The sequence below is a fragment of the Sus scrofa genome, chromosome 15 (assembly GCF_000003025.6).
Source record: "Sus scrofa isolate TJ Tabasco breed Duroc chromosome 15, Sscrofa11.1, whole genome shotgun sequence".
Taxonomy (NCBI): domain Eukaryota; kingdom Metazoa; phylum Chordata; class Mammalia; order Artiodactyla; family Suidae; genus Sus; species Sus scrofa.
The window spans coordinates 30,095,817-30,114,207 of record NC_010457.5 but is presented as its reverse complement, the minus strand read 5'-3'; the positions used below and the strand labels follow the sequence as shown (position 1 = coordinate 30,114,207).

Genomic DNA, 18,391 nt, shown 5'->3' with positions numbered 1-18,391 from the left:
AGTTTACTCTGTCTGCAGTAGACCACACAGGGTGGGCAGTCAATGAAGAAAGTTCTTTCTCCAGCTCAGTGATGCCTTTGGGACCATCTGCTGCGCACCCTCCCCAGGCTGCAGCTTCAGACACCTGACTTAGGGGAGTTGAAGAAATAGCCCACAGGGATGCCCAGGCTGGAGGGAGGGAAGCTGGCTGGGGGTCCCTTGGGGACATGAAGGACAGATCTAGTGTCCAATGAGAGAGCCGGCTGTGCGAGAGCCACGCTCCGTCATCTGACCTCCCTGCCTGCTCTACCTCCGCCCTCCGGTGCCAGAAAAGAGGCCCCACCTCCCGGCCCAGAAGTGTTCCTGCCAGACCGTGGCCAAGCCTGAATGTGGAGGACAGCACTCAGCCCCAGGGAGGCCTGGGGGGAGCCAGTGGGTGGGGAGGTGGCCTGCCTTTCCTTTCAGAGGCCCAGACATCCCCCAGGCTCTAGGGCATGGCTCCAAGAAGCAGGGGTTGGGGTGGGGCCTGCCTAGGGACCAGGGTGCCCTGAGCTGGGAGAATGATGGGCTCTGCCTGAATCTGGGGCGCCCCTGTTGGAATTTGCTCCTGTGGATGGGGGTGGGCAGGTTGGTGGCCATGCCACCTCAGGCCCTCTGGGGAGACAGCTTCAGGTGACAGAGGCTCCTACTCCTGCAGGAGATGCCAAGACCTTCCTCAGGCCACTGGGACAAGGCAGCTTCCTGCCCAGCTCCCTGAGTCATGCCTGACATATTGTTGAGTTGCTGGACAAAGCCCCTAGTCCTGAGCTTCCACCTCCAGGTGAAGGAAGGGGAGCTCGCAGGGGCCACGAGGAGGACTGGGCACCCCATGGCATAGATGGCTCCTCTGTCCCACTCCCCAGCGCGGGCCCAAGACCAGAGGCACTGGAGGACAGGGTCGGCAGACTAATGTTCCCAAAGATGGGACGCCCTAATCCTAGAGCCTCTGAGGATCTTACCTTACATGGCAAGAAGGGGCAAGGATGCAGACGGAATTAAGATCCCCAACAGCATGAAATTAAAATAGGAAGATGGCCCAGATCACCCCAATGGGTTCAGTGTCACCACAGGGGCTGGAAAGTGGAGGAGGGGAGCAGAGGGGCCAGGGTGACACACTTGGGAAGGGCTGAGGATCGAGGGGGGAACTGCGGGCCGAGGAAGGCAAAGGCCTCCAGAGGCTGGAAAAGGCAAAGAGATTCTCCCCTAGGGCCTGTAGAAAGGAATTCAGGCCTCCGGACAACTGACTTGAGCCCAGTGGGACCCATTTCAGACTCCTGACCTCCAGCATAAATAGATAATAGGCAGTATTAAGCCACAAAATGTTGGTGATATTTTACAGCAGGAATAGGAAACAGATATGGTGGAAAAACAAAATTTCCTTTGGAAGCCGATTTCGAAGCTTCCTAATACTGAAGCAGGTTGCTGAAAGGTGCTTCCACTCTGGCAGGCAGGACAAACAGAGGCTCCTTCCCCGACCCCTGCCCCCCGCCCCCACCCCTACCCCCACCCCGGGTGGCAGCACTAACTAACCAGGGAGTCCCAAGGCACAGAGCCCAGCCAGGGCCCCAGAGTGCTCTGCCCACAGCCCTTGGGCAGCCAGATGCTATCAGTGGGGTTGAAATCGGCAGCCCGGCGGTGCCGGCGCCTGAGCACAGACACAGTCAGCTCCAGGGCCTTCCAGTTTAGTTGAGAAACAGGCCAGGTCACCACTCAGCCGCCGGGTTGATGGCTCTACCTGTGGGCACTTATTTCCACATCCATCCCAAGCTCAGGAACGTCAGCGCTGCCCAGCTTTCCCTCCAACAAGGCCCTGGTTTCTACAGCCACTCACCCTGGCATCTCCAGCCCCAGCCGACGGAACTTATTTGGCAAGTTCCCAGTTCCCCTGATTGTGAAAGACCAAGAGGGTGGAGAAAGTGCTGGAGCTGGTCCACACCCGGTTTAGCCCCTCTGAAGTCTCCCGCGCTGGCGGGTGGGTCCAGCCTGCAGACCACAGAGCCTGCGGTCCTACCCGGCGCCACCCACCCACCCCTGAGAATGATGCGGGCTCTGTTGCGTCCTCCTCCCCAGGGCCACCCTGAGCTGCACCCTGGCGACCGTCTTAGGAAGTCCAGACAGATGAGATGAGAAACAATGACAGGCGATTGCAGGAGGTGAGGAGGGAAAGGACAAAAGAGGAGGAATCTCAGAAAATGCAGCTCTCTCCATCAGGAGGCCACTGCAGAGGCACAATGACCATGGAGCCCTGATTAAGAACATCTATTGGGATTTACATACACACACTACTGTACATCATATAGATAACCAACAAGAACCTACTGTATCGCACAGGGAACTCTAGTCAGTATAATAACGTATAATGGAAAGAAATCTGAAAATGAACAGATATATATGTGTTTATAATTGAATCAGCTTGCTGTACACCTGAAACTAACACAGCATTATAAATCAACCACACTTCAATTTAAAAGTGGGGGCAGGGGGTGGCTCGCCAGTGGCTTAGCAGGTTAAGGATCGGGCTCCAGTCACTGCTGTGATGAGGGTTCCATCCCTGGCCTGGGAATTTCTGCATGCCATAGGTGTGGCCAAAAAAAGAAAAGAGGCCCCCATGGTCAGGACCCCCACAGGGAGCTCTTGCTTTGACTTTGAAGGAGAATCATACAGGCAACTACAGAATCGTTGGCCAAAGTGCTTGGGAGGAAAACAAACATCTAAAACTGCAAATCCAGTCATCCCGGTCAAGCAGAGCTGAGCTTGGACACGTGAGGATGAAAGCAGTGGGCAGGCTGCTGAGTCCGGGTAGGAGATCCGGGCTGTGAGGATGCTGAGGACACTGAGCTCCTAGTGGGACTCCCCCCTGGCAGTCAGCACTGTGGGGTCCTTGTCCAGGGCGGGTGACCATGGGTGGAGCTGGCCAGGATGTCTTACCTTGAACACCTTGATCTGACAGCTGGCCGAGTGCAAGTGCTCTGTGTACTCCCCATTCTCGTTTTGCTTAAAGGTATCGATCTGCACCCTAAAAGGCACTCCCTTCTCGCCCCCGTGCTTCCTCGGGGTGAACTCGGTGCTGATGCAGTGCACCTGCAAGGAGACACAGTAGGGGGAGGGGACAGGTAGCAAGAAGCAGGGGAGGGCCGGCTCTGGACCCCCACAGGCTCCTCTCCAAAAAGAGGTTTCCATCCTGCACAGTCAGGTGCAGACTCACCTTCAATTCCCCTGTCCACAAAGGATGTGCCCTCTCACCTTTGTCCCTTGACCTTGAAGGCCCTGCCTAACCAGCTAAGTCCTTACCATTGCTCTGAGGCCACTGACCCCAGGGGCACTGCCCACCCCCACCCCCACCCCCGTCCGTGGCTCCTCCCTTAGCAAATCCCAGACAGCAGAGTCCCTAATGGCCTAGTGGCCAGGTGATTGAGGCCAGGCCAGAACCTGGAACCATTTCTTACTTCTGGTAAGTACCTGCTACATCGAAGGCACTTGATGTGCATTTACTGTTATAACACTGTAATAATGTTGTCATGATAGAATACATATTATTGTAATAATAACATGATAATAAGTCTTAAAAGACAATACAAATATTGTAATTCTGTAAAGGAAAAAAGGTTGCTAACTTTTACTGAGTGGTTGTTATGAACTAGGCATTGCAGTCAAGGCTCTACTTTCATTCTCTAATTTTTTTTCTTTCGGTCTTTTCTAGGGATGCGCCCACGGCATATGGAGATTCCCCGGCTAGGGGTCTAATTATAGCTGTAGCCACCGGCCTACACCACAGCCACAGCAACTCGGGATCCGAGTCACCTCTGTGACCTACACCACAGCTCACGGCAACGCCGGATCCTTAACCTACTATCGAGGCCAGGGATCGAACCCGAAACCTCATGGTTCCCAGTCGGATTCATTAACCACTGAGCCACGATGGAAACTCCTCATTCTCTAATTTAAAGACAGGCAGGAACACTTAAAATATCGCTTTCACTTGTGATCCTCTAGGGAACTTATCCACATGTCTACCAATTTTATATTAAATCCTTCCTCTAAAAATAAAAAATAAAAAAGACAAGCAGGAAAACTAAAAGGCTCAAAAAGGGACTCATGGCCAGGGGTAAGGCCAGAGGCCCAGTTACCCCACTGTGCCCTTGGCCACCTCCACCTTCCATGGTGTTTAACACAAGGCTGAATCCCCCCAGGTGTTTGATAACTAAATGATTTTATAATAAAAACAATTACAAAAAAAGTTTTACTTCAAATTCTTTATGCGAGGACACACTTTGTAAAAAGCTTACATTTGAAAAGCAAATTCCACACAGGATGGTAAACCATTCCAAGTCCCTTTCCAACTCAAAGGAAAACTGACTCTGACTCCAAGCAACACACAGACACCCTCTCCCTTTCCACCCCCTTCCCTGCAGCAGAGAGCAGGGGCCCATGGATGGACCGGTTTAAGGAGCTACACAACAGACCCTACGGCTCCAGCATCCTCACAGAGGGCAACCCGCCTCCTGCTCACCTGGATGAACGCAGATGCTCTCTTCGAAGGGTCCCACAAAAACTCGACTGCGTTCAGCTGGGTCGGGCTGGCCCTGGGGTCCAAGATACCAACAGACAGTGGAATATCTGTGCACACATACACACACACAAAAGTGCAGTTGTCAGCCACTCCCAAATATTTAGGGAAGGACTCTCATTACAGGTCCAAATGCCTTACACGATCGGAAATGCCAGAGGTTTTGAAAGCTAAGTTTTACGTAACTCATTTGGTGGAATCCTGACTTGAATCACCAGGAAGCTATTTAGAGCCTTTACCCTATTTTCTGTGAGCAATCATTCCATTTTGCTGCAGAACTATTACTGGGCTTGACTGCCTGTTGGCAATGTGACCCAACGCTCTGGGTCTACACACCCTACTGTCATTTTAACTTGTGAATCTCAAAACCCATCTGGCCCCCAGACTGTGGATAAAAGACTGTGGACCAGTGCCCGAGCCCCTGATACCATTTTCATCACCCTTCTCTGTGACTCCCACCCTCCCCATCATCACTTATCACCACCCCTTCAGGCAGCAAGCTTCTGTGAAGCTTCCCCTGCTGCCAACTCCCTTATGGTGGGTTCTTGAATTTCACCTGCCCCACATCCCTCCCCCAGGGTTTCAGACGAGACAGGAGTACACTAAGATACCCTGGACAGGCATGGGTCCAAATGATGCCCCAGAGGAACCATCATGTGGCCAGAGCCCCGGGGGCCGCTCCTGGCCAGGGACACTCACCGATGTCCAGGATGCGGTCCCCAGGCCGGCTCCAGCGCCAGCCCTCCAGCTGCTGGTGCTCCGTGTACTGCAGTCGGCGGTCATGGAACACCACGCGGATGGTACTCTGGGGCAGGAGGGCAGCAAAGGCAATTGAATGTGGGCGCCCCCCTTGGCCTCCCGCAGTCAGACTCTATGTTCCCTGTGCTGCCCCCCTTCCCCCTCAGTGCCCTAACCATGTGAACAACAGCACCCACACAAGGGCTCCTCTTCTCTCTGGGATCGCTGAGTGCTTTATACACATGGGTCATATGCAAAACCCTTCTGTGCAGGTGAGTAGACTGAAGCTCAGAAGAGGTCAGGAAGAGGCAAAGCCAGGCTGGAACCCAAGTCTGTCCAGCCCAGTGCCCAGTCTACCAGCCATGTCCTGCTCAGCACTGCCAGCCCACCTGAGGCCCTTTAGACATCAGAGGCCAGTGACCCACCCTCTCCCTGGAGCTTTGCCCAACCCCCTGGCACTCCCATCACCATCCCCAGCCATAGCACTCCCACCCACCCCAGCAAGCCCAGTGCCAAGCCCCCCACCGAGCACCCCCTAGCACCCAGGGAAGGAATAGCCTTACCTTCACATATTTTGTGTTCAGATCCTGAAAATCTCCCAGCTTCCTATTCTCCAGCAGTCGGATTTCATACGATTGACCTGGAGGGGAGTTAACAGTACATTTTTCATTCCTGTTTTCAAGTTGGGGACCGACCCAGCTAACGGCTGTCTCAATACCCTCAAGTCTGCCCAGGCAATGGCACTGGCGGTCCCAGAGACCAAAGCAGAGGAGAAAGGCCACAGACAGCAGGTCACACTCTGGACTGGACACTCCAGTTTGTCCATCTGGCCTGGTGGGGCCAGGGGTTCCCTAGGTAATGCACGCGATCCCTGAGGACAGCACCTCTACGATTTTCAAAGAAATAGAATCCCAAACAATACAGTTAGCGGGACTTCCCATTGTGGCTCAGAAGGTTAAGAACCTCACTAGTTGGAGTTCCCATCATCGCTCAGTGGTTAATGAATCTGACTAGCATCCATGACTACACAGGTTTGATCCCTGGCCTTGCTCAGTGCGTTAAGGATCTGGCATTGCCTGTGAGCTATGGCGTAGGTCGCAGACGTGGCTCAGATCCTGTGTTGCTGTGGCTGTGACATGGGCCAGCAGCTGCAGCTCCAATTTGACCTCTAGCCTGAGAACCTCCATATGCCATGGGTGCAGCCCTTAAAAAAACCCAACTATCATCCATGAGGATGTGGGTTCGATCCCCGGCCCTGCTCAATGGGTTAAGGATCTGGCGTGGACTTTGGTTGTGAGTCGCAGATGCGGAATAACAAAATCTCACCTATACATCTGTTGATGTCCAAATAATACAGTTAGTGTTGCATGTACGAACACAACTTCCTCTGATTTCTTTATAAAGAAATGCAGATGGATTCAGAACATAGTTGCTTGAATCCTCGTTAAATAACTGACCGTACCCTTCCTGAGAGCAGGTTTAAAGGAACGAATAAAAGCCTGTTAAACATTGTCTCTAATTGCAGCATGAAAAGCATTTTCTCAAGTTAAAAGAATTCCATGTATTTGAAAGGGTGTGGGGATTCTATTTGGGGACATATAACCAGCACAAGCTGGTTAAAGAATGTAAATGGAGGAAAGATCCATCAAGAAGAACAACCAAACTTCAAAGTATCTATGAATAACCTGAAGAAAACCACACATATTTTATTGGAAGATAAAAATACCACTTGACCAAGTAGGATATGCCACGTTCCAAGACGGAAAGACCATGTTTCAAATGATGTAAACTTTTTCCAAATGAAATAAATTCAACCACAACGCTAAAGCATCTTAGGATACACCAGAGCTTAATAAAAGACGTCTCACAAATAAGAGAAAACAGATGACTTCATAATTGGTAAATCTGATTAAAATTTGTCCAAAAAAACTTTTTAAACAATGATGGACTCATAAGAAGCTACAAAAATAGTTCAGAGAGGTCCTGAGTACCATCCCCCACCATCTCCCAGTGATGGCATCTGAGGTAACTATGACGTATTTTGGAAAGGGACCACGGCACAGTATAATTAACTAAACGCACTCAGATTTCACTGGGTTTGGCAGGTTTCATCCAAGTTACCATTGGATTTAAAAGTTAATTTCCTACGGTTTGGTGTTTTTGTTTTTGACTGCGCCCACAGCATATGGACGTTCTTGGCCCAGGGATCAAACTCCCACCACTTCAGCGGCAATGCCAGATCCTCAACCCACTGCGCCAGCAGGGAACTCCATGATTTCCTAAGGTTTTATTTTAACATGAATGACTACTTATGAGACCCTCAGTAGGAAAGGACTTTCTGATCCTAAAATCGACAGAGGAAAAGGAAATCTAATAGAGATACAGATATAGACATAAATGTATAATACAGACAGAGCTGCATCTTAAATGCACACTGCAAAGTAAGAGCAGCACAAACCCAGTGGCTAACAGTCTTAATATATCTAAAACAGCAATGATTAGAGAAATATTAAGATTCTCTGTAGTGGGTTGAATTGTAGCCCCCAAACATATGTCCATACCCTCATCTCCAGAACCTGTGAATGTTCTTCTATTTAGAAAAAGAATCTTGGCCGATGCAATTAGGTTAAGGATCTCTCTCTCTCTCTTTTTGTTTTTCGGGGTTTTTTGGGCTGCACTTGTGGCATATGCAAGTTCCCCAGCCAGGGATGGAATCCGAACAGCAGCTGCAACCTATGCCACATATGGAGCAATGCTGGATCCTTAACCCACCTGCCACAGCAGGAACTCCAAGTTAGGGGTCTGGAGATGAGGCACTCATTCCGGTTTGTCCCAGAGGTCCCTAAATCCAGTGACAGGTGTCCTTATAACAGATACACAAAAGACACAGAGAAAAGAGGAGAAAAGAGGAGGCCAGATGATCACAGGAGCAGAGACTGGATTGATGCGGCCACAAGCCAAGGAATGCCTGGCTGGAAGAAGCAAGAGGCAAAAAACAAATTCTCCCCTAAACCCCCCACAGGGAGTGTGGCATGGCCCCATTTCTGACTTCTGGCCTCCAGAACTGAGAGAGAATAAACTTCTATTTTGTTTGTCGCCAACGTGTTTGTGGTTAATTTGTTAATGCAACCCCAGAAATATACTCTTCCCCGCAATGCATAAGAGAATGGGCCAAGAATAGAAAACGCAATCATTCATTGAATTGGCTAAGTGATAACAGTCCTGTATCAAACGCTGTGCAAATCCTGGGGATGGGACAGGCAGGAGGGACACAGTGCATGGTCCTGGGAATGATGCTGGCTGAGCTCCAAGATATCCACTCAGCAAACTTCCCTTCTCAGGAAGGTGGGACCCCTCCCCCCAGCTTCCACCAGCCTGTCGTCCAGGACCAGTGACAACCCTGGCACCACTCAGGCCAACCTGCAGGGCACATCCCATCAGAAGGAAAAGGCAGGGACCCCAAATTATTGTCCTGCCCAATTGCCACTTGAACGATGCAGCTCCAGGGGGGTCCTGGTGACCCTCAGTGACACTTCCACCTTTCTGTAAAAGCCAGATTTTTAGCCTCCATTTCCGGGCTCCTGGGCTAACACTTCCCTGAGAGCAACATGAAATGGATGGAGCCTCACACACCCTAACTGGTTTTTCCAGTGACCTCCACCTTCCCAGAGGAAGAATGTAGCCAGCTCTGGCGTGAGGCCTGAGGCCCAAATGGTCACTGCCCTGGGTTTAATGGGCGCGCCCCAGGGACCCAACTCACACTAACCCCAGGTTCCAGGGCCACCAGCTCCGGCCCAGGAGGAAGCACCTCCCCTGCCACACGGAGCAGTTCCCAAGAAGCCTGAACATCACAGGCAGCAAAGCAGGGATCAGAGCTACTCAGAGGGGCTTTCAGCACAGGGTCCCAGCCTCCTCCACCAGCAGCAGGGACCCCACTCCCTGCTGCCCAACCCCCACCGCATCTCCTTCCTCCCCAGCCACTTGTCCCTCCCCCGCTCAGGCCCCAGACAGACGCCAGGCTCCCTCCCCACCCAGGCTGCTCAGCACCAACACCCCAGGGCCAGACTGACTTCCCTTGCCCGCTCTCACCCCGCACAGCACCAACATCCCCAGTCACACCTGGGCTGATGGGCAAGGTCAGGACACCTGAACTGACCTGGGGGACCCTGGCATTTCTCTGCCTGGCTGGCCTCATTTCAGGGCATGGTGGGAGCTATGGAAGGTGGACACTGTCCAGACATAAACTGTCTGTTTTGCTCACCACTATACTGTCTGACTCGGAGGAGGGACTTGGCAATGTTCTCTGCAAAGTTATTCTGGGCTAGAACCGCAGGGTTTGCAAAAGGAAGACACACTCCCACCCTCAAGGGGTTGGCAGTCCTCTGGGCACCCCAAATAGCCAAGAAAAGTACTAATGTAGGGCAGAACTTGAAAAATCCCTCTAGGGAGTTCCTGGTGGCTCAATGGGTTAAGGATCTGGCATTATCACTGCTGTGGCTCAGGTTCAATTCTTGGCCTGGGAACTTTCACATGCCACAGGTGTAGCCACAAAAAACAAACAAACAAAAAACCCCACCAAATCTCCTTTTGAAAAAGAAAAATAGGAGTTCCTGTTGTGGCTCAGCAGTAAAGAACACAACTAGTATCCATGAGGATGTGGGTTCAATCCCTGGCCTCGCTCAGTGGATTAAGGATCCAGTGTTGCTGCAAGCTGTGGCATAGGGCGCAGATGAGGCTCAGATCTAGTGTTACTGCAGCTGTGGTGTAGGCTGCAGCTGCAGTTCCAATTCGCCCCCTAGCCTGGGAACTTCCATATGCTGTAGGTGCAACCATAAAAAATGACAAAAAAGAAAAATCCCTTGAGGAACTATATTCAATATCCTGGAATATACCATAATGGAAAAGAATACATATATGTGTAACTGGGTCACCTTGCTGTACAGCAAAAATTAACACAACACAGTGAATCAACCAGACTTCAATAAAAATTTTAAAAATAAAATAAAATTGATAAGATCAAAAAAGAGAGAAAAATCCCTCTAAGAAACAGCAGAGATGCAGAGATGCAAACTCAGCCAAATGGAGGAGGGGGAGGGAAGGTTTGAACAAGGAGCGAGCATCTGCAATGGACTTTGAAGAGGGGGCAAGATTTCTCTAGCTGAAGGCAAGAATGATCAAGAAAGGAATCCCAAGCAAAACTGTAGCCAGGAGGTGGGAGGGGAGAGGTAGCACCTCGCAGCTCCCATCCACTGGGTGCTGACCCAGCAGCAATGTCTGCCCAACTATTAACTCACCTGAATCAACAGTGTAGCTTAGATCATGAGGCCCATCTGCTAGAAGGAAGTAGCAGCTCAGAGAGGTTACCTGATTTGAGCAAGCTTGCACAGCTAGTAAGTAGCAGGGCAAGCAGCAGAAACCTGGCTCCCTCCAACCTGGTGGGTGTTGGCCAGAGGAATCTCTCTCAACTTCACCTTTCTAGAAGCCTTCTGGGTCCATTTTGCCTGCTGGTTAGTTTTCCTACAACAACTGATGGCATAGGAAGCAGCCCATCATCCTCATGCCAAGTCAAGATTTTTTTTCTCTTCTTCCTTCTCCCCTTTAGGACAAACCATAAAGGTGATTCCTAGGATGACCAACTCAACCTGTTCCATGCCCCTAGATCAAGCATGTTGATTCATTTTCCTTGTCTGTAAAAGACTGTTTCCTACATTCTAAACAATAATTCAGGAGGAATAGCAAAACACTACAGAAAATGACAGTAAAGTCTGTTCTAACTTCAGAAATGTGAAATATGGAAAAAGAAAAAGAAAAAAGCTGGTCTTAGAATTAAGGGAATAGGATGATAGATAGGTAGGTAGGTAGGTAGGTAGGTAGGTAGGTAGATAGATAGATAGATAGATAGATAGATAGATAGATAGATATTCACTTAGTTGTCATCCAGCTATGTGACATTGCTAAGCCCTTTGTAAGCGTTATTTCATTTAGCCATCTCAACAATCTTATAGGGAAAATACAATGCAGCTTTTGTTTTCTAGATAAGGAAAATAAGATACAGAGAGGTTAAGCATCTTGTTGAACACAGAACCCAGGTCTCAATAGACTCCAAAGACTGGTCACTTAGCCAAACAACTCCACACAGTGTCTGGTAGCTTCAACAGTCCCTTCTGGTTTTAATATTCAAGGAATCCATCTGTCACATTTCTCCTGACCTTTTTTTTTTTTTTTTTTTTTTTTTTTTTTTTGCTTTTTAGGGCCACAACCATAGCATATGGAAGTTACCAGGCTAGGGGCTGAATAGGAGTTATAGCCATCGGCCTACACCATGGCCACAGCAATGCAGGATCTAAGTCACTTCTATGAATTATACCAGAGCTCAGAGCAATAATGGATTCCCAACCCACTGAGTGGGGCCTGGGATCGAACCCACATCCTCATGGTACTAGTCAGTTTTGTTTCCACTATACCACAGTGGGAACTCCCTCTCCTGAATTTCTTGATGTTCATGTTATTTCATGCTCCTGTTCCATCCAAGCAAACCCTCTCCTTCTTTTAAAGTTCAAATTCCTTAATCCCCATGATGTCAGCTCTCTGAACCAAGATTGTGTATATGTAACCATTCAGCAGCCTATCATTTCCGCATAATAATCTCCCTAACACACATGTTCCTATTCCATTTAAAACACTCTGAACTTATTATAAGGTGACAGGAGCTAAAACCATGAAATTTTGGTATGAGGACAAACAGAACAATGAAAAAGAATAAAGAGCTCAGAAATAGAATTTAGATACTTGGAAATTTGACCTATAACAGTGATTAGAAAAAAAAAAAAAAAACTTTTCAAGAGTGTGAGATAACTGGCTATCCATATGGACACAGAAATCCCTACCTCACACCACACATAATGAATTCATTCTAGATAATGGAAACCAGAAAATAAAAGCAAAACCTTAACATTTCTAAGGAAAATATGAGACTACTGTATGACCATGAGGTAAGAAAGGATTTCTTAAACTAGAAACAAGTACACAAAGGAAAAATTATGTTCTTCACCTCATATAGGAAAAACTGTGTTAAAATTTATATTGCAGATTTCCTGTCGTGGCTCAGTGGTTAACAAACCCAACTAGTATCCATGAGGATGCAGGTTTGATCCCTGGCCTTGCTCAGTGACTTAAGGATCCAGCATTGCCATGAGCTGTGGTGTAGGTTGCAGACACAGCTCAGATCTGGCATTGCTGGGGCTGCGGTGTAGGCTGGCAGCAGCAGCTCCAATTAGACCCCCAGCCTGGGAACCTCCAGATGCCACAGGCACAGCCCTAGAAAGACCAAAAAAAAAAAAAATTATATTGAGACACTTTTGAAAATGTCAGGTTGCTGTTAATGTTGACTTGGTCCTTATCAGTGGGAAATAACCTCGTAAACCAGGGCATATGGTCACCAAACACATGGAAAGATGTGCAGGGTGGTACAAGTAAACAGGATAATGTCAGGTGAAATAAGAGACCATCTAACACCTGTCAGAGAGGCAACAATTACAGTTTGACAGTATCGACCATGGATGAGCATGCGGGGTATATGCATGGCTGGTTACACTGATAGAACCAGCACATCCTAGAGGCACATCCTAAAGGAGCATTTGATGCATTTGGGAAACTTGGACAAAAATTGCTCACTGTGGCATTGCTTGCTATGGTGAGAAACTGTCCCCAACCTACATACCCAACAACAGGAGAAAGACACGTTGATTCTATCATGCAACTGAGAACAGAATGGCACACAGCACTTAAAATGAGACACGTATCAACATAGGGGAAATCTCAGAAACATACTATTAAACAAAAGAGGTACATAGTGACATATATGAAACTGCTTATGTCAAATCTGAAGACCTGCACAATAGTACTGTTCAACATAGGAAAAAAACTTACAGAGAATCCCTGTCACAGCTCAGTGGAAATGAATTTGACTAGCATCCATGAGGATACAGGTTCAATCCCTGGTCTCACTCAGTGGGTTAAGGATCCAGCATTGCTGTGAGCTGCAGTATAGGTCATAGACATGGCTCAGATTTGGTGTTGCTGTGACTATAGCATAGGCCAGCAGCTGCAGTTCCAATTTAACCCCTAGCCTGGGAACCTCAGTATGCTGCAGGTGCAACCCCAAAAAGACCAAAACAAACAAACAAACAAACCAAAAAAACCTCTGGTTATCAAAGGGGAAAAGAGGTGGGGAAGAGGAATAAATTAAGAGGTTGGTATTAACATACAGCTGTATATAAAATAGATAACCAAGAATAACCTACTATATAGCACAGGGAATTACACTCAATATTTTTTAATAACCTATAAGAGAAGAGAATCTGAAGAATATATATACATATATATATAACTGAATTGCTGTGCTGTACACCTGAAACTAACATGTTGTAAAGCAACTATACGTCAATTTTTTTAAAAAGCACTGTTCATTTTTTTTTTTTTTAATGGCTGCACCTGCAGCATATGGAAGTTCCCAGGCCAGGGATGGACTCCACGCTGCAGCTGCGACCTATACCACAGCTTCGGCAACCCTGGATCTTTAACCTACCATGCCAGGCTGGTGATCAAACCCATGCCACAGCAGTGACCCAAGCCTCTGTAGAGACAATGCCACCATCTTTAACCTTCTTTGCCAAGGCAGGAGCTCTAGCACTGTTCTTTTTGTTTGTTTGTTTGTTTTTGGCGCCACACCTGTGGCTATGGAGTTCCCAGGTTGGGGGTTGAATCAGAGCTGCAGCTGCCGGCCTATGCCACAGCCACAACAATGCCAGATCTGAGCCAGATCTGAGCCCACAGCCACAACAATGCCAGATCTGAAACCCACACCATAGCCCATGGCAGTGCTGGACCCTTAACCCACTAAGCAAGGCCAGGGATGGAACCTACATCCTCATGGATACTAATAGGATTCTCAACCCACTGAGCCACAGCAGGAACTCCCAGCACTGTTCGTTTTTGAGGCAAAGTATACGTAGAATAAAAATTTAAGAGTGCTACAGGGTCCATAAACACCAACTTCACAACAATGGTTCTGCTTCCAGGAGGAAAGGCCATGGGATTAGAAAGAAGTAAAATCAGAAGCAAATCTGGCAAGGTTAAAACCACTGCATTGGGCACATGAGTAATTGTCCTTTTATTCTCCATACCATTCAGTCAATCCGAAATTCAAATACAGTGGATCCTAGAAGAACGCAGGGGTCGAGGCGCCAACCCTCAGTGCAGCTGGAAATAGTGACTTAGAGTCAGCCCTCGGTCTCCGAGGCTCCTCTACACCCGTGGGGTCCACTGGCCTTGGATCGTGTAGTCTGGAGTATTTACTACTGAAAAGAACTCAATATTGTGTATAAATGGACCTATGCCATTCAAATCCATGTTCAAGGGCCAACTAGTATTCTTCTCACCCACAAAATGACTCAGTGGAGGAAGAACTCTGGGACCTGGCTGGTGTCCTGTCCTGCCTTATGGTTGTCTGTTTCCAACTCTTCAGTCCTGCCCTAGGAGGACGGGGGGTCCTCTTTGGCTCTGCTGCTGACCCATCACTGTAAACCCCCACTGCCACCCCCTTTGTGCCAGGGACACACTGGGGGCCAGGGCATCCTGAGACACTAGCATTCGCCATACTCATTCACACATCACCCCGCAACTTTGCCACTGGAATTAAAAACCACCTGCAGGGCCGTGAGCCTATTTTATCAAGTCACTTGGGCTTAAATCTTTCAAGCGCACATCATGCCTGCGTATAGAAGAGCATAATCACACACTACACAGCTAGGCAGTTACCCGTGTCCCCTACATACCCCTATGGCTACCTTGGAGGTCTGCTTAGCACCCAGGTTCAGAGCCCAACTCTGGGCCCACCACATCCTAATAGGTAACTGGCTCTGAGCACAGGCCTCAGGTCCACACCTCTGAGATGTGGACAACACTGGTACTTAAGGCAGCGGGTTGATATAAGATTGAAGACACGCCTAGCACAGAGTGTCCTCGGCTCCAAACCTTCCCTGCAATGAGGTCACCAAGCACATGGCAGGGGAATCCCATGGGTCAGGTTGGTGGTGGCCTTTCTGTAGCCTTGCCAAAGTCTTCAAGGCAATTTCCTCCAATGACCCTGGCCCCACCCTCTCCTCTGGAGCAGTTAAAGGCCTTTTAAAGGCTAGTTGGGAAGAGCCTGGGGTCAGTAGTTTACCACTGCAGGGGGCTGCCCGCCCAACCCAGAGGAACCCAGGTGACAGGGAGTGGCAGGGGCTGGAGGAGGGGTGGTCCCAGGCTCTCCTCCACCTCCACTGGTGGGGGCCAGCAAGCTTGGTGACCCCCTCCCACATTAAGGCTCTAGCTTTAGCCTGTGGAGAGGAGCAGGGGCCCCTTGGCTGGACTGAGGCTGGGGTGGGGCAGGGGAGCCTGGGTCACCACCCGGAAAAAGGCTTAGACTTTATCCAAAGGGCCCTGAAGCCACTCAGAAGGGGACGTGAGCCTCCACCCCACCTAGGGAATAGCAAAAATGGGGGAAGAGGTCAAGAAGCAGAGGGGAAAAGAAGGGAAATCTTGTCAGGGAAGCTTTAAATAAAACACACAGGTACAGCTCTCTGCACTGTGCCCAGCCCAGGCAGGGCTTCAGCCAACTGGGTTTCCTCCCTCTTCCCTCATATTAAGGCAGAATAACCAGCATCTTCCAGCCCAGGCAGCAGCAGACTTTTTCCAGGAAACTATTTTTGGCCATAAGATCTGTCATGACTCCCCAGCTCAGCCACTGAAACAAGGAAGCAGCCACAGACAGTACATGAATGAATGGGCATGGCTGGATTCCCATCAGACTTTTTATGGACAGTGAATATTGAATTTTCACATAATTTTCACTCTTCTGGCTGCCCTTTGTGACTTTACCCCTCAGCTTTCTTGCATGATGGCTAAGTCACAGCTCTCAGAAGCCAGCCATCAGTTTACCTGAACTAGGTTGGCCCATACACATGTACACACAGACACACACACATGCATATCCTAGCCCCTTGGACAGCACTGACATGTTTTAGGTTTTTAGCTAATGGTGACAGAATTTGACATTAAATTCCCTAAAACAGGGAGTTCCCTGTGGGCTCAGTGGGTTAAGGATCTGGCACTGTCAGTGCTGTGGCATGGATTTGATCCTTGACCGTGGAACTTCCATATGCCATGGGAGTGGCCAAAAAAAAAAAAAGAAAGAAAGAAAGAAAGAAAAAGTTTTTCCCTAAAGCAAATAACAGAGGTGAAACTAGTCAGCCAGACCAAGAGGAACAGGAAAAGATGTGAACATCGTTTGTGGTCAGAGGCATGCCAGGTGGAACTCGTGCAAGGGCAGTTTCATCTATCAGATTGGCACACGTCTAACAGATCGAAGAGATTGCTAGCATCCTTCAAGGACACAGTAGGAGGAAATAGGCTCTCACAAGTTAGAGGTGGGAGATGGTAGGTCCCAGCCTTTGGACAATACCCATCAACATTACAAATGCACACAGCCTCCGACCCAACCACCCCATCACCCCCACTCCAGGCTATAGAACTGCCATATGAATGAAATGAAAAATACTTTTTGCGGAGTTCCTATCATGGCTCAGAGGTAATGAACCCGACTACAATCCATGAGGACTAGGGTTCAATCCCTGGTCTCACTCAGTGGGTTAAGGATCCAGCACTGCCATGGGCTGTGGTCACAGACATGGCTCAGATCCCTTGTTACTGTGGCTGTGGTGTAGGCGAGCAGCTGCAGCTCTGATTTGACCCCTAGCCTGGGAACTTCCATATGCCTTGGGGAGGTCCTAAAACAAAAAGACAACAACAAAAAAAAATGTTTTGCTATACATCTGAAACTAGCACAATATTATAAGTTACCTATACTCCAATAAAATGTATTAAAAAAATAAATATGTGTATGAGGCTATTTGATGATAGAAATACGGTTATGTAATAAAATGTCCTGTTTTGAGGAAATACCTGCTAAAGCAGTTAGGAATAAAGGAGCATGATGTCTGCTCTCAAATGATTCAGGAAGGAAAATTTATCTATTTACAGAGACAAAGGAAATGTGACAAAACATTAAAAACTGATGAATGTACTGACGCCTGCAGAGAAGTCCATTATACTAATCTTTCAGTTCTTCCACAGTTTGAAATTCAAAATTATTTTGAAGTAAAAGTTAAAAAATAATTTTAGGAGTTCTCAGGGTGGTTCAGCAGGTTAAGGACCTAACACTATCTCTGTGAGGATGCGGGTTTGATCCCTGCGGCTGCAAGGAGAAAAAAAGAAAAAAAATAGTAATAATTCTAAAATGAAGATCATATATGTATAAAATAAGCTACAAGGACATATTGTGCAACACAGGGAATACAGCCAATACTTTATAATCACCTGAAATGGAGTACAATCTTTAAAAATTGTACTATACTGTACACCTGTAACATATATATCAACTATACTTCAAAAAAAAGTGGAAACCAAAAAATAAAAAATTTAAGATTATTAAAAAACTTAAGCAGATTAGACCTAAACCAGATAGAAAAAAATCCGCCCCCCCCCCCCCCCGCACACACACATATGATTGGGAAAAAATAAGTTGCTGAATAATCCTAAAAGCCAATCAGATAGGTGGGTATTTGGGGAAAACAGCCTTTGTCCAATAAACTGATCGACAGGCACACACAGCCGAGGTCACTCCCGCAGAGGTCCTTCCCACCCAGTATCCCCTGGGGCGACCACCTGAGAACCTGCCCGCCAAGATGACTGCACTCGTTTTGGAGGTCAGGATACCCAGGCCCAGGGAGCTACTGATGTGCCCGGGGTGTCAAGTCAGCTGGTGTCGAGAATTCAGCAGCCCGGGGCCTGGCCCAGGACAAGCAGGGTGAGGGGAGCCAGGCTCAGGGCAGATACACCAGGGTTGAATCAGATCTGCCTGTGCCCCAGGCAAGTTCTTGAACCCCTCTGCATCTCACTCTCTTGGGCTTCTCTAGAGCTGCCGAAAGTTCTCTGCAGACTGGGTGTGGGATGAAATGAGATAATGCA

At 48.4% G+C, this 18,391-nt stretch overlaps 1 protein-coding gene across 1 annotated transcript in view; it reads right to left on the bottom strand.

Moving 5' to 3' along the window:
- Positions 1-18,391, bottom strand: part of TFCP2L1 (transcription factor CP2 like 1) — a 59,669-nt gene that overhangs the window by 17,603 nt on the left and 23,675 nt on the right. Inside the window, 4 exon segments of the mRNA XM_005671641.3 lie at positions 2,947-3,099; positions 4,529-4,635; positions 5,285-5,390; positions 5,887-5,963. Of these exon segments, the coding sequence (XP_005671698.2) occupies positions 2,947-3,099; positions 4,529-4,635; positions 5,285-5,390; positions 5,887-5,963 (443 nt within the window).